The following is a 15,996-nucleotide window of genomic DNA, read 5'->3' on the forward strand; positions in this document are numbered from 1 at the left end:
GTGGTTCACGCGGACATTGAGCGCGCGCCACCGCGAGCGCTCACACGGCTCTGAGACGTGAATAAAGACGAGGAGCGGCTGCGGACGGGCTGGAGACGATGAAGAAATTCGGCAGAAAATAAGTTTGACGGAGAGTGCCCGCTGAGGAGGCTTGAAGTCTGGTGGTTTCTCCTGCTGAGAGGCTCCCTCCGCATCTCCCCAAAGAGCCGCAGGTACTGAAACATTTATGCCGACGAGGACTCGGACGGACGGCGCTGTCTGGGCGTTCATCTTCTGGCTTTGACTTCGTTCGACAGAGGCGGATTTATCGAACTGCAGCTTTGATTTATACTGCATCTGTTTGCGTTTTATTACAGGACCGACGGCGCTTTTTATCTTTCCTGGCTGTTCGGAGACCTTGTTTGCTCGGCCAGGTGTTCAAAGAATTATCCAGCCAGCCCTGCTGATGGCAAAGGTACGTACTGCAGATGTGTGCAGCTGTATTTCAGATTATAGGCTAACGCCAATGTGATTGATAAAGTATGTACTAAGTGCATACTTCTAAGTACTCATGTCTTAATCCAAATTTACACCCGAGTGTCGGCTTTATTTATACAGCACATTTAATTACACGTAAACCATAAAACCACAAACCGTGTAGTCAGGCAATAAACCAAACAAGTAGGATACAAGTCAACACAAACACACAGTTATGAACTATAAGCCTGTCAGAATTTAAATCTTTTGAACCGTAAACACAGATGTAACTGACCTCAGATCAGCAGGCAGCTTGCGCCAAATTACCGAAAGCGCCCTCAGCTGAGATCTGATTCTCGGGACAGTTAAAAGATCTCAACCTGCTCAGGTCTGACTGAGCAACTCAGAGACGCACTGGTGGCCAAACCCTTTGAGTGCGTTATGAACTAATAAAAGGGTTTTTTCCCAATAAAGTGACTTCGGCACTATTTTGAATTCTATATGTGCGTGTAAGGATTCAGGACGAGCTGAAGTTGTCCTGATGATTCTGATACTGCTGCAGATACAGAGTTCTGCGGTATTGCTGCACGGGCAATTGAGTTTAATATGAGATTTTTCTAATTTTTGATATATACTTTTAAAAATGGTCCATAACATTATTTGTTCCGTTACAAATAATGTTATGGACTTTATTGTGTTTCACAGAAATAGATGATAAATATCAGAGCTGGCACCAGCTCACCGCCGACTCTGTCACTAAATCTGCCATAACATCGAGTCAGTCTGATATCAGTCTCCGTTTGAATGAGGTCAAGTTGGCAATCACACGCAATGCGTTCCTGGTAATTCAGCCGTAAACTGTGACAGACTGTCAGAAATCCTACGTACACAGAAAACCACATTTAACTTCTACACTTGTTTCTCAGCATCCTTCCTGTTCTGTAGGGATACAACCTGAATACAACCTGCTGGCACTCAGTCGCTGACTCATTCAAACTGATCGCAACATGTTGAAAATCTGTCTGCATTTATAATTTAAACAGCAGTTATTCAACAGTGTCCCAGAGAATGAGTCCAAGTCAGACTGCGACTGTTAGCAGAAAGGTTTCCTCCTGTCAGGCGACCTGTGCAGTTATCTTGCAATCATCTGGATGAATGTGACAAATTTAAGTACAATCAGCACACAGCCACAGATATCTATTTTTTTTCATTAATGAATCTGTTTAATTGTTTATGCAAGGTGTTGTCCTGTTTTTGCTTGTATGACTGAGCCATTAGTTTGCTTTGAATTAGGACGTTGACTTTGTCATCTCAGGATGAGATGAGAAGTCTTGTTCGTAGCATTCCCATATTTAATTTTGTCTAATAAAATATTAATATTTAGTGTCCCTGTATTGATACAATATTGCCACATTATGATGTATCATTTCTGTCCCCACCCTGAATAAATATGAACTCTGATATTTTGCACTGCCAGTATTTCCATCTTGCCTTTGTTCATTTGTTCAAATAAGTTTAAAATCATGACTATTGAAGTGCTTTAATGGCAGTATTGTTAATGTAAAAGGGCACATGTGATTCTCTGTTCCTTTATGCAAGTTCCTGATGTTTGCAAAGGTTTTACATTGATCAAAGCTGTTTAATACATTAACTCATGTTTTTGCTACCTTACCATGCAATGTTTCAAAAATGATGCTCATATGTCACAAACTCTTTGAGAACTTGATGCATATGCTATCATTCTCCCCCAAACGGAGGGAGTCATTGTTTCCATTTGTTTCTCTGTCTGTTTGTTCGCAGTCTGTCCACAGTTTCCAAGATATCATTCTCAGATTTTGCAGATACCAGTAGCAGATAATAACATTTAATTCTGATGGAAGTCAGGCAAAGGTCATAGGTCAATAAAAGGAAATCAGTTGATCATTTCATGGAGGTCCAATATTTGTCGCCGGTAAATATATTTACTAAAATTCTTGGCCAAAAGATCCGACCTCCAAAAAAAGGAAATTCTCATTTTCTTGGTGTATTTTTTACGTCGACCAGAATAAAGTCGACAACCAACCACCAAACCAAGACGGGCTGTGGGTGTCCAAAAGAGATGTGTTCAAGTGCTTTGGTTTTATGCTGGTTGTTCAGTGGTCTCACAAATCATCACTACGATACACGACAAGTAAAAACTTAAAATAACACGTGTGAGTCCTAAAACAGCAAGTTTAGCAAAGCAAACTCAAAGTGTGACTCACAGTCATGGGTCAGTGCCCTTCTCATAATTTTCCTTTGCCTCCTTAGATGAGTTGGGCTGCCGGTACTCAGTGTGTAGCCAAGGGGGATCACAAAAAACCCAAACCTGGAGAACTGCTGTACCGCAAAGGAGACATCCTCACTATTGTTGACACAACCACGGTACCGTCACTCACCGTCATGTTTTGCAGATGCTGCAGAGCTTTAGAGGATTTTTATTTGGAAGAAACTGAAACTGATAAAGCGAACTTTGCTCTTTTCTAGAAGAAGGGATGCTACAGAGCCAGACACAACACCACAGGAGAAGAAGGAATCATCAACGCCACCAATGTGCGTGAAAGAGAGGCTCTGCGAGTCGACCCCAGCCTCAGCCTCATGCCGTAAGTCACCTTGTTTTTCTCTTACATGAAGGTACTGAGGGCTCACGTGGGTGTGTTTCCCTCTTGTTTTCACAGCGATCACATGCAGTGTGATGCTTGTCTCTTTATTTAGTTTCCATTGTGGTCAGCCCTTAACTCGTGATCACACATCTTAGACATGCAAACAAACACGGTCTCTGGAGTATTCACCCCAAGTTCCTTTTTCAGAGATGTTAATACCTGAATGCTTGATAAATGTATGTAACCATTTCCTGCCTGTTGAGTGATTTAAAAAATGTCATATTTGGCATTACGTTCACGAGGAACGATTCGTTTATGCGACTCAGCGTGCGTTGTCTTTCCTCAGCTGGTTTCACGGAAAGATCTCCGGTCCAGAAGCTGTGTCTAAGCTACAGCCAGCCGAGGATGGCCTGTTCCTGGTGCGAGAGAGCATCCGTCATCCTGGCGACTACGTCCTGTGTGTGAGCGTCTCCGGAGAGGTCATTCACTACAGGGTCATTTATCAGGACAACAAGCTGACCATCGATAAAACCCAGTATTTCTACAACCTCATCGATATGATAGAGGTAGGAGGAAATGAGCTCACTGGACCCGTTTCTGTTAGAGATTCTGTTTAACGTGGATACAACTCTTTATATGTGAAAGAGCTACATGTAGTTTATTAAGTCCACCTTCTGACAGATCCGCCTGCACTCTCTGCACCGTTTATCGATTTACAACATTCAAGATCATTTAATTATCATTATGCAATGCAAGGTTGCACAGCTGGAGGTGCAGATCCAGCCGCCCTAAAGTGCATGCAGAATTAAAATTGCCTTGGGGGTTCAGCTAGTAATGCTTATGAAATTATCTGGAAGGAGGACACAAGCTTAACCGTCCACTCATAATTCAATTCATGTGTATCCTCCTTCTCCCCAGGGGAAAGTCACCTGACTGGCTTTCTGTTCAGCTTTTTTTAAAAATAAAAAATTGGATGATTTCCTCACTCCAGCCTTTACTTTCCAAAATAAAGAGCCTGCACTTGAGGGAAACAGAAATGTGGCACTGCCAGTGTTCCTAGTTAGCACCAGCTAATTAGCTTTAACCATAAAATAAGGGCGATGGGAATGCTGGCAAGAAAGGAAGAGAGAGAGGAGTGCTATCAAAATCCCCTAAGATAAGAAGAACGTGTGCACCAAAATTCATTGCAGTATTATTGTCTCAGTCTCCGTTTAATAGACACTGCAGGCCTGCTGTATTCAAGCTGTTTGTCAGCCTGAAGCCTCATCAGTGTATCATCAGTGACAGCAGAGGAAAAATATATTTAGTTCTCGTGTCAAAATGAGGATGAGATAATCAAATTCAGCCCTTTTATGGTTTATCAGCATTGAGCCGGTCTTTGTGTGAGGGTGCAGTCAGAGTTTGGAGACTCCACAGAGATGGCAGCGCTCGTTCAGCAGCTTATCAGAGAGCTACAGATGGCTGCAGGCCTGAGTCAGACCAGCTGACTTACTCCTGCAGGAAAAGGAAGGACGGCCAAATATTTGAGCTGGATTGTTTGTCCGGTGCTCATAGAGCAGTATGTCACATGATCTATTATATTTGTATAATACGTCGAGTTCAGTGCTAGGATTTAATTCAGTATTGCTCTTTGTGGAGTGCCGTCTATTCATAGGACTACCCTTTATGTGTTTACACTTAAACCTACAGCTGTGACCACATTTAGGTTTCCTGAATTACTAAGATGTGTTATTTTTTCACAGCTCTCTGTTAAAGTTTAAGTGAGATTTTTCCATCTTAACCCCCCAAAAAATGTACTTGATCTTAATGAGTCAGTAATTCACAGGTAAACCAAGCATGATCACATGGGGTGGAAAATAAGATAAAAAGCTGAAATTGTGTTGACTGAATCTTCCATCTTTGCAGTTCTATTCAAAGAACAAAGGCTCGATCGCTACGACTCTTCTGAAACCCAAACAGAAACAGGGAACCAAGTCAGCTGAGTTGGAGCTGTCTAAAAGTAAGTTTAACATCAGTATGTGCTTCCTAAGAAAAGAGGTGAGCTGCTTTGTGGGGATGAGTCATGTACGTGAAGTATTTATAGCAATGATAATGGAAACATGCGTGAGAGGTTATCTTGTTTACGTATGTGCTCATTTTAGATGGATGGCTGTTGGTCATTGAGAAGCTCACTCTGGGAGAGAATATCGGGGAAGGGGAGTTTGGTGGTGAGTTTTCGGTTTTCATTTCCCTTTAAAAAGCATCAGGAACGGCAAAGACTGCTGTCAGCAGATAGTTAAAGATGCAATAGGTTGATTAAACGGCGTGTGTGTGATTCAACCTCCAGCTGTTTATGAAGGGGTGTACATGGGCCAGAGGGTGGCAGTGAAGACCATTAAATGTGATGTCACAGCTCAGGCGTTCCTGCAGGAGACCACAGTTATGACGTGAGTCCCAAGATTTCTGCAAATTCTGACAATACTGAAAACAACACAAGTAGTTACACAAGTGGAAAAGAATGAATGCATTGTGATCTTGTTTTAAATGTAATGCATCTGTAAGCCTGCACTTACATTTCCCGTTATGCTGCTAAATTCTTATTTTTAACGTGGACTCACTTCTTCCAGGAAGCTGCAGCATAAAAATCTGGTGCGGCTGTTGGGAGTCATCCTTCACAAAGGGCTTCACATTGTCACAGAGCTCATGACAAAGGTACAGCCAACATGTTTACAATTAGTAGCTTATCATTGGCCCCATATATGAAGGAAGACAACAACCACCGGTCGCAGTTTTAGTCAATAGATTAACAAGCAAGATTTATAAACAGCGATATTTGACACGCAGAGCTGGTTCCACCGTTTTGCAGCTGCGTTTGAGAAAGTGAATAAGAGAGATGGTATCGGTGGGGTCCGACCACTGACAGCTTTAAAAACCAATGATAGAAAATCTTAAACTGAATTCTAAAATGAACAGGAAACCAGTATCAGTGATACAATCTTGGCTCTAGCACCAGTTAAAAGTCTAGCTCCAGCATTTTGAACTAGAGAGTGAAAAACAGTGAATTACAAAAGTCAAGCATAGATGAACCAAAGGCATGAATAACGTGTAAATAAATATTAGGCAACGATAAAGCTACAGTCAGCATAACTGTGAAACATAGAGGAAGTAAAACTCTATTTCCCTAGTATGTGAGTCACCGGTGGGGAGCTTCAGGTTGTTTTCTCACAGATCGTTTCATTGATTGTTACGCTGAAACTTCATTTTCAGGCTGTGCTGGTGTAAATAAACAGCTGGGCTAAGCAACTAAAGATACATGTGGTGCAAAACGCTTTTGTGCAGCAGGTGGTGAGGAAACATGAAAACGTCATTGTTTGCAACGTTGGGTCTACTTTGACAGCCTCAGCCTTTCTCCCATATTTAATATGTATATTTGAACATTACACACTTTGTTTGATTTGACTTTTTTGAGCGTTGCGTGTTTGTCTGTTGCAGGGAAACCTCGTTAACTTTCTCAGGACACGGGGGCGTTCGGTTGTAAACTCTGTTCAGCTGCTTCGCTTTTCTCTGTGAGTGTGAACATCAAAAATGGCCTTTCATTAGCAAAATCTATAGTGTGTGCATCAGTGCACAGATTGTTAATCAGTCTGCTGTACAGTGTGTGTGTTTAATAGTGTATTTTTAATATTTTTTTATATGTGTGTGTCTGTTGTTAGTGATGTGTGTGAAGGGATGGATTACCTGGAGTCAAAGAAGCTGGTTCACAGAGATCTGGCAGCTCGTAATGTCCTAATTTCTGATGACAATGTAGCCAAGGTGAGCGACTTCGGCCTAACCAAAGTGGATTCCAAGGTGTCAGATAAAGCCAAACTGCCGGTGAAATGGACGGCACCTGAAGCGCTAAAGAAAGAGGTCAGTTTAAGAAGGAATGCACTATGCTCGTCTTTTACATGTTTTTTTGGATAAATTCTAAAATATTGCTTATCAAATTAAAGAATCAATCAAATTAAAGACAGGAAGGACTAAACTGATTTAAAAAGTATGTCCTAATAGAAAGCTGTTTTACATTTTGCACATTTTTGTCCTCATCCGGCAGAAATTCAGCACAAAGTCAGATGTTTGGAGTTACGGCATTCTTCTGTGGGAGATCTTCTCATACGGTCGTCAGCCTTACCCCAAGATGGTAAGTAGCACCAGTGCAGTCTGCTATCAGTGTATATGTGTGTGTTTACAGTGGTGCTTTACACGCATGTTAGTTGTGGACATTACTCAAAAAACAAAAGTGTTACACATTACTTGTTAATTTTCTTAAAAGCATTACTTTACTTTCACCGTAATTACCAGTGAACACGATAAACCTGAGACTACAGTTTTACACACCAACACAAATCCCTGTCAGAATCAGGATGCACCAGTTTTACACGTAAACACAAAGCAAAGATGAAATCCAGCCCACAAAGACACTTTAAAGGTGATTCTACTTTAGAAACGTGAATATGTAGAAACAGCTTGCCTTAGCGTTAGCATGCTGTCTGTGCAGATGCTAGCAAATAGTCAAAGCTGTGTTAGCAGCATAATGGGACTGGTTTGGTTATGGACAGTTTGTATTTCGTGCTCTTGTCTTTTTGTGCAGTAAAAGTGTAATGTCTATGTTGCTGTGCCACAAAAGCCGTAGGTCAGTCCACCAGTTCCTCCTCTGAGTGCACAATTTCAAATCAGCTGATTGTTGTGTTACTGTGTTACAAAAAAATTGAACTTGATTGCTCTAACTTTACAGCATGTAGAGAAAAACCTGCTCTCTGAACTCTCTGAACTTGTGCAGTACAGGAAGCTGCAAAGAGCAAACAGACAGATTGTGAAAGGGAGGAACCACGCTGCTTAAACACAGCCTTGTTTATCACTCTAATCCCCGTCAGGTAATATTTGATCCCCGACCTCCAAGGTGATTTGCATCTTAGCAGTTTAGTGAGGAAGACGGGATCAGTAGGATCAGGCAGAATTAAACACCGAGTCCTCCATCTCTTTTCCATCGTACTTCAGGTGGTGTCTTTTTAAACGAACATGATTACCTACCAATTACAGCTTGTTTAACAAATACACGGGTTGATTATTTAAGTACGCTTGTTTTAGCTTCAATTAAACACTACATCTAATTAGTTAACACTTGGCAAAGAGTAACAACAAGAGTGTAATTGTGTCTGTGTGAACTCCACTATGCAGTACAGACAAAACTCTGCTCACGTTATCTTGAAGACAGCCTCCACTGAGAGAATGAGAAGTCTTCATTGGAGGTTGTAAATTGTTATATTTAAGGCTGGTTTACCCACGGGTTGGTTAGGGTCAGATTGATATCAGCAGTGGTCATGTTCATGGTGAACCTCACTATAATGTGTCTGACACTGAAGGAACCAGAACGTTGTTTGTTGTGATAACTGTATCTGTATTTATAGAGTAGAAATACATGAGCTCTGACACAAAGGCTACGTTTACCTACGTGCATTAAATGGTTGAAGACTTCACTCTTTGCTAAATTAGTAAACACCATTTAGCATGCAGGGTGAGCAGCTTCCTTCACAGTTGATGTGCAGCACATTGGCACTGCTGGGAGGAGCATGTGTCTGACTTAAATATGACTATTGAGGTCACAGGTTTGGTGTTTTAGCTATGCTGTGTTATCCGAGCGGCTCTTTTCTAGCTCCTTCAGTTGAATTCGAGGATAAAAGCAAAGAAGAAAGCTGAAGATTGTTCATATATTTAGGACTGTTCGATATAACCATATATATCGGATGACGATATAAAAACGTCTATCGTTTCGTTTGTTTCGTGGTGTCGCAAAATAAACTGTTTACGGCAATATTTGTTCATGGTTCTGATGGTCACTGTAGTGGCTATGTTAATTTATTAAAGTTCTCTCTTTCTCTTATATTTAATATAACCACACTACGGACGGACAAGCGCCTGTTTTTACACGTTGTCGTTAGCAACAACGACGGTAACACCATTGCGTGTCCGCTTGTTTATGTTCCACATAAACCTTTCACAATAAAGCTCAAGATCCTGTTGAGACTTTTCAAAATAAACTGAATCACGTGAAAGTACGGAGCCCCGCAGGGGACATGGGAGAAAAAAAAATTAAGACGGAGTTTTGCGAGATCTCGCAAAACTAACTCGGGATCTCGCAAAACTTTTGCGAGCTCTCGCAAAACAAACTCGGGATCTCGCAAAACTTTTGCGAGCTCTCGCAAAACAAACTCGGGATCTCGCAAAACTTTTGCGAGCTCTCGCAAAACAAACTCGGGATCTCGCAAAACTTTTGCGAGCTCTCGGATCTCGCAAAACTTTTGCGAGCTCTCGCAAAACAAACTCGGGATCTCGCAAAACTTTTGCGAGATCTCGCAAAAGTTTTAGCCGCATTCTTCCCGTTAGCTCGAAGCTACTACAGCCGGGAGGAACACCGCTTTCCCGGCACATCGTGCCTCGACCTCCCGGTCGGCTTCGAGCCGGCGTCCGAAGAATGCGGCTAAAACTTTTGCGAGATCCCGAGTTTGTTTTGCGAGATCTCGCAAAAGTTTTGCGAGATCCCGAGTTTGTTTTGCGAGAGCTCGCAAAAGTTTTGCGAGATCCCGAGTTTGTTTTGCGAGAGCTCGCAAAAGTTTTGCGAGATCCCGAGTTAGTTTTGCGAGATCTCGCAAAAGTCCGTCTTAATTTTTTTTTTCTCCCATGTCCCCTGCGGGGCTCCGTATGAAAGAGCAGATTATTTACGGATGAGAAGTAAAAAAGAGCCGCCAGGTGCTAAAAAATCAACCTTAGACTCAAACGTTAGAACAGGCTTTTCCCCGCAGCACGCCGTGTAATAAATGCTCACAAAGAAAACGGCGGCCGTTACAACTTATGTCTAAAAATGTATCGTTTCATGCATCGGTTAAAACACTCGACTCCAGCTACATGACGCGCAGCTGGAAACACTTCCCGCAAGTCGAGCTGCCCGAGATTCACAGAATTTACAGAAAATGTTACATTTTTATGATTTATATCGTTATCGGATGATGGATGTCTTATATCGGGATATGAGATTTTGGTCATATCACACAGCCCTACATATATTCCCTCTTTTTAGTCCAGTAGTTGTTGAAGTTGTTAACTATTGCCATACTGGCTCGGACATCTTCTGGCTTAACAAGCTCGATGTCAGGACATACTGATGAGAAGTACGTCATTGTTCCCCAACCGAGAACATACTTCTCATTTTCCATGTATGTGTCTGTAACAAGACAGGGAATTGATGTAATACCAGCTGACCCAGTAAGAGCTGTTATATCCAGTGCATATGGGAACTATGGATAAGCAGAAGACCCACATTTACACTGACCATGAAGTACTTTGTTGCCTCGCACAGTAACATCTGGAGATCCAGAGGCTACGCCACAATGGGAATAATAATAATGAGTAATGAGTCGACTCTGGTAGAAGATGCAGCTGAACTACAGGATGGAGATTGTGGCCAGACTCAAAGCATCCACACAACCAAGGGCACCACTGCCCCAGCTTACAGATTAACTCACAGACGCTTGCAGACATGAGCACAGCTCAACTCACTATCATCAACACCAGATTCAGTCAAACTAATATTTACCACTGCCACAGAAACCAGAACCACAATCCAGGAGGAAACATCCATGAGTACATCAGGAATCTGTCCCCAAGAGATCGGCTGCTCCAAGAGTACCTCGGGCAGCTGAAAAAAGGCAGCGACAGATAGAGGTAGCTCAAGAAGTCTACCAGTGGCTAGAAAAAGCTGGCCTAATGGACAACACAGACGGTGCAAGGACGGGCCCAAGACACCAGATCCACGGAGGCAGGAGTCTACCACAACTGACAGGGCCCAAGTTACAGGCTGTGCAAAGGTGCTTTGGAGATATTGAACGTATAATAGTGGAATTTAAGATACAAGCTGGGACAGTGTACAGGAACGTCTGTGTCACATACGGATTAGAAGTCCCAAAGTCCTGATGGGAGGTGGTTGAGAACAACAGGGTTAAGGTATTGGGACCTAATGTTCCAGACAAACAAGCAGCTGCTGGTCAGTCAAGCAGACATAGTGGTTGTTGAGAATCCCAGTGAACAGAAACATTAGGTAGAAGGAGCACAAGCCCCATGGGCTGAGGAACATCTGAAGGGGAAAGCCGAGTGGTCAAAACCCGAAAACCTGCTCCACAGCGCTCATGGCTTCAAACTTGGTCAATGACCTGAGGCACACAGCAAAGACAAAACAGTCTTAGAGTGGCTCACAGTCCTTATTCGACCCCTATCAAACATCTCTGGAGAGACCAGAAAGTGTCTTTCCACAGACAGTCTGCATGCAACCCAGCTGAGCTTGAGAAGAATGTCGGAAACTCCTCCAGTCCACGGGTACAAAGCTCGTTGCATCATACCCAAAAAGACTCACGGCTGTTGTTGTTGCCAAAGTGCTTCGACTAAATACTAAGTAACGCGTCTGATTACTTACGTAAATCTGTTATTTCAGGATTTTTACAATAAATTTAGAAAAACATTCTGTTTTCAGTTTGTGATTAATGATAAAAGATGAATTTATTCAAGCATGAACAAAATAGAAAAACAAAACAGGGAGGTGGGCTGAAGACTTTTAGAATCACTTTAAATAAATATTTTAAGTAGTTTAATATTATACACAGCGTAGCAGACGCCTTTGCTCTCCGGGAGGTCTTTTCAGTAATAATATATACCTGAACTCCAACAACAGGTCTTTCATTTACAGCAGACCTTCCCAAAGTGTGGGGCCCGCCCCCTGAGGGGGGGGCGCAGAGTCATTGCAGGGGGGGCATGAAAAGGGGGGAAAAAAACAAAAAAACAAGGCTTGGACACTGCTAGCACGGGGCGCCCACACAAATGCAAAGCAGGAGATGAAGCATCGCTGAATATGTTTCCAAACCAACTTCATTCTAAGACAAAGACTAGAAAATATGGTGAAGCAAATCTTCCCTTTGGTTTCACCTGCACAAGTGCCGAGGTAGGTCTCCCTGCAGGATTGGTTTTCCCTGCGTCGGGAGCAGCGCTGGGCTGTTCAAATCACGGACAAACAGGATCCCACATTCTTGATTTTTAGTTCACAAACACTTGTTGTAATGACTCACTACTCCTGACATTTTGGAGATGTTTGCTCTTTATACAGTAAAGTTACAGTGGGATAAAAATAATATCAGGCTGATCCGGCCACGATTTGTTCCCCCTGTCTAAATCACGGACAAACAGGATCCCACAGCTGTTTATGTTTTTAAACCCATTTTGCACAGAGAGGCATTTAAAAAAAAAAATATTGATAGCAATGTTGAATATTAAAAAAACAACTACATGTAAAATAATCACACCGTGACGCCTCTGCCTTTGTAAATAGAGGGACAGTAACTGCGATTTATATGTAAGCGTGTAAAACCTGCAGATAGAGACAAAATACTGTTTATCTGCCATTCTGCAATTCATCTCATGTGAACAATAACGTGGTGCACAGCTGATGTGTAAAAAGGCACATACCTTTGACGTTGCGTGATGAACTCTGTATTCCTCGTCCACAGTAAAGGCAAAAACTGAGTTTAAAAAAATCTCAGTTTTCGGTGATTTGAAACGCCGTTTACGTGGACACAACAGCTGCGTTTTCAAAAAATACCCGTGTAGGTGCAGACGTAGCGTAAAAGAGTTGGTAGTTTATTTTCTTACTACCTGCAGATTACTTGTATTTGCTTAATTGTTTACTAAATGTTTGAGGTGTGAAATAAACCGCAATTGAGCAAATATGGGTGTGTGTGGTTGAAGGATGTGTTAGTGCGTGTGTGTGTGTGCGCGCGCGAACATTTTTCTGTAAAACAAAGGGGGGCCCAGCGAAAAAAGTTTGGGAACCACTGATTTACAGTGTTGACATACGCACTCTGTACATCCCACCGCGCCTTTGCGGGTTCCTGACATGCAAAGTAAATAGAAACTCAAGCTTCTTTCAGCTTTTGGCTTCTCCTTGGAGGAAGGGCAAGCATGTGGTTGTTAGTCCTCTTTGACCTGCACTATATCAAGATGTGGTTAATTGGCTGATGCACTTGAGGTGTGTCACTTACCTCAGCCGACCCTACTCCCTAAATCCTTCTGCCTCACCTCTTCCCTGACAGCCTGGCCAAAACCTGCACTCCACCCCCACAGTGGTTTTGTTGTTGCTTCACATCAACAGTGCAGGTGTCCGTCCCTCAGTGCTTTAAATACAACAGACAATGATTGCAGTTCTGCATAAAGTGCAGCTATCATTGTTTAAGTTTGGATTGTTTCTTAATATTCTGCAATTGATTTTAGTCACCATGAAAACCTGTTTAACACATTTAATGTATTAGTCTTGTGAGATAATCAGTTCCTATGTCAAACATTTTCCCGTTGCTCCTCTGCTTTAGTCTCTGCAGGAGGTGAAAGACAAAGTGGAACAAGGCTATCGCATGGAAGCTCCAGAAGACTGTCCTCCAAGTGTTTACTCCCTGATGAGGGTTTGCTGGGAGCAGGAACCTCGGAAAAGACCCGGATTTCACAAGCTGAGGGAGAAACTTGACCGAGAGATGGAAAAACTCAGCCCGGGCTCTGGGTCTCAAGATCAGACCGGATCTTGATCCTGAATTATTGCCCTGCAGTCTGGGATACAAATACAAGCTGTTGGACCGTTGAGTTTTAGAGCCACAAGAGTTTTCCTGAGAGAAAAGACCGTGAACTCTGATCATGAATGTATGTGATGCAAGATGGTTGGAGCCATGACTACACCAAACTTCACCCTTTGGGTCTCGATGGCCTTCCTAACCTGATAAACTACGGAATAAACCGTGAAACGCTTGACTTTTGTCACGACAGCTGTTGGATGGATTGCAATAATATTTAGTGCAGATATTTATGTTCCTCTCAGGATGGATTGTAATAATTTTGGTAAACCCTTAAAGCAACACTATGTACATTTTGCAGAGCAGTAACACCAGAGTGGTGTTTACAGGATTCAGCCTGTCTGAGTTTCTGCTTCTTTTATAGCCGGTTGTCAGTTTTAGGGGTTTGAAAGAATATGTGTACTCCGAGTCCAGATTAAGCAGCTTTCAGGTCACATGTCTAAGAGGACACAAACAGAGAACAAAATATCTGTGCAGGGACGAGACTGTGACTCTGATGTACCTGTAAGGAGCTCATTTGGTTGCTCTTCATTATACAGGCACTGATTTATGGTGCAATTTCCCCAAATTTGTCATTTTTTCTGAAATTAGGGTCAAATTTTCAGTATTTGAAATACACGAGCATTTACTTCCAGTAGAAAAAGAAAATAACAACATTAAGATTTTTTTAATGGGTGCCTTTAGAGATATTTAAGAAATTCTACTTAGGGACCAAATAATATCTTTGGCGGTCGTAGAGGAAAGGACAAATGCTGTTATAGTCAATTATTGTTACGGGCTAAGCTAGCTTTCAAAAGCAGCTTTGGCCTGCTCTCTTATTTATAATCCTATAATCTTATAATATAATCTTATCTATCTTATCTTTTAAGATAACTCCTGAAACACCACTTAATTGGTCAGAGTAATTTTTTTCTTTCATTCTTGTTGATTTTTGTCTTTTAGGCCTTCATGCATTACTCATCAGCCATTTCAGGTCTGAAGCATCTCTTCTAACTGGGAGTGCATGCCAAACCTGTAAACACAACTCAAGCATATTAAAGAGAAATCCCCAAAATAACGTGTGATTACAGAGTAACAACAGGAAACCTTCACAACACAAGGAACTCATTACATTTCTTTTCAAAGGGACTCAAGAATTTCAATCAGCAAATGGAAATTAGACCCTAAATTCAGAAAAATCATATTTTTAAATGTATGGAACAACTGCATGTGTTTCTTTCATGTTCTATTTATTAAAGTGCACATATGACCTGTTTTTCACCACGTGATTGTCAGCTGTGATTTTTTTAGTTTAGAGATTTCTTGGTATTACTAAAAGCAAATCTTGGAGCAAAATGAAGCCTCTTTTTGGATTGTTGTTGTGTCACACGACCAAATTAAAGATGTCATTTGATTTAAGTCTTGGTAAGCCTGGTACTGTCCCAAGAGACGAATCGCAAATTGAGGCTTGATCCTCGGTCTCTTGTTATCCTTGTTATCCTCCGCGATTTGTTCAATCTGCTCTGTGTAACAGGATGAGCAGCAATTTTCTGCGAAAGGATTTATAAAAGAAGCAAATGTTGAAATGTTGAAATGTGCTTCCTCTGCTGAGAATGATTTAAACATAATTGAAAGGTTTTTTCACGAGCATCACATGTTTTTCTGCTTGTGTGTGTTTAGGTGTGACTGAGCTTTCATCCAGGTATCCATATGTCGCTGGGTGAGCTGATACGTTTTTCTCAGAGAACCTAAAGCTTTCTAAGGTGCACGTTCTAGTAACACTTAGCCAACAGCTAATCTGCTGAAGCAGAATTGATAGGGACTCAGCTGTTGGCTTCAGCTGTTCCAGGATAGGGAAAGTTAGGCGCACAATACGATGCAGTCCCACGTTTTTTGTTCCTAACTCTCTGACCTCACATGAGAGCTTGAAGCATTGACTTTCAGCTTTGCACAGTATGCACACTTATGTACAGGCTGCAGTCCTCCAATTAAAACGTAACCATCTCATATTGGGCAAATTAGCTGTAACGCCCTCATATTTCTGTTTGCAGAGCCTTTTTGTCTGTAGTCTAAATTTTGTTTGTGGAAAGTATTGTGTTTGAATTTTCCAGCTTCATTAAGAATTTCTAAAACAAAACAAAAAAACAGTATTTAAGCTAGTGTGTTAAATATGGCTGTAACAACCGTCAAATTAAATGTCTTGACACATGCCGAATCATCCAAATCACAAAAAAGCTGGATAAATGACGAAGTTTCTCCCACTGAAT

The 15,996-nt window shown here is 41.8% G+C and overlaps 1 protein-coding gene across 1 annotated transcript; it reads left to right on the plus strand.

Annotated features, from left to right (window-relative positions):
- Positions 1-29: 29 nt before the first annotated feature.
- Positions 30-15,010, plus strand: matk (megakaryocyte-associated tyrosine kinase). The gene is made up of 13 exons (XM_084920990.1): positions 30-212; positions 357-454; positions 2,746-2,859; positions 2,962-3,077; positions 3,424-3,643; positions 4,983-5,076; positions 5,219-5,284; positions 5,404-5,503; positions 5,684-5,768; positions 6,549-6,622; positions 6,770-6,965; positions 7,150-7,236; positions 13,499-15,010. Exons 2-13 carry the CDS (start codon positions 446-448, stop codon positions 13,706-13,708), a joined length of 1,371 nt encoding a protein of 456 aa, XP_084777116.1. The 5' UTR covers positions 30-212; positions 357-445; the 3' UTR covers positions 13,709-15,010.
- The last annotated feature ends 986 nt before the right edge of the window (positions 15,011-15,996 follow it).

This window comes from Perissodus microlepis, chromosome 23 (genome assembly GCF_051167445.1).
Source record: "Perissodus microlepis isolate ML-2025 ecotype Zambia chromosome 23, ASM5116744v1, whole genome shotgun sequence".
Classification (NCBI taxonomy): Eukaryota; Metazoa; Chordata; class Actinopteri; order Cichliformes; family Cichlidae; genus Perissodus; species Perissodus microlepis.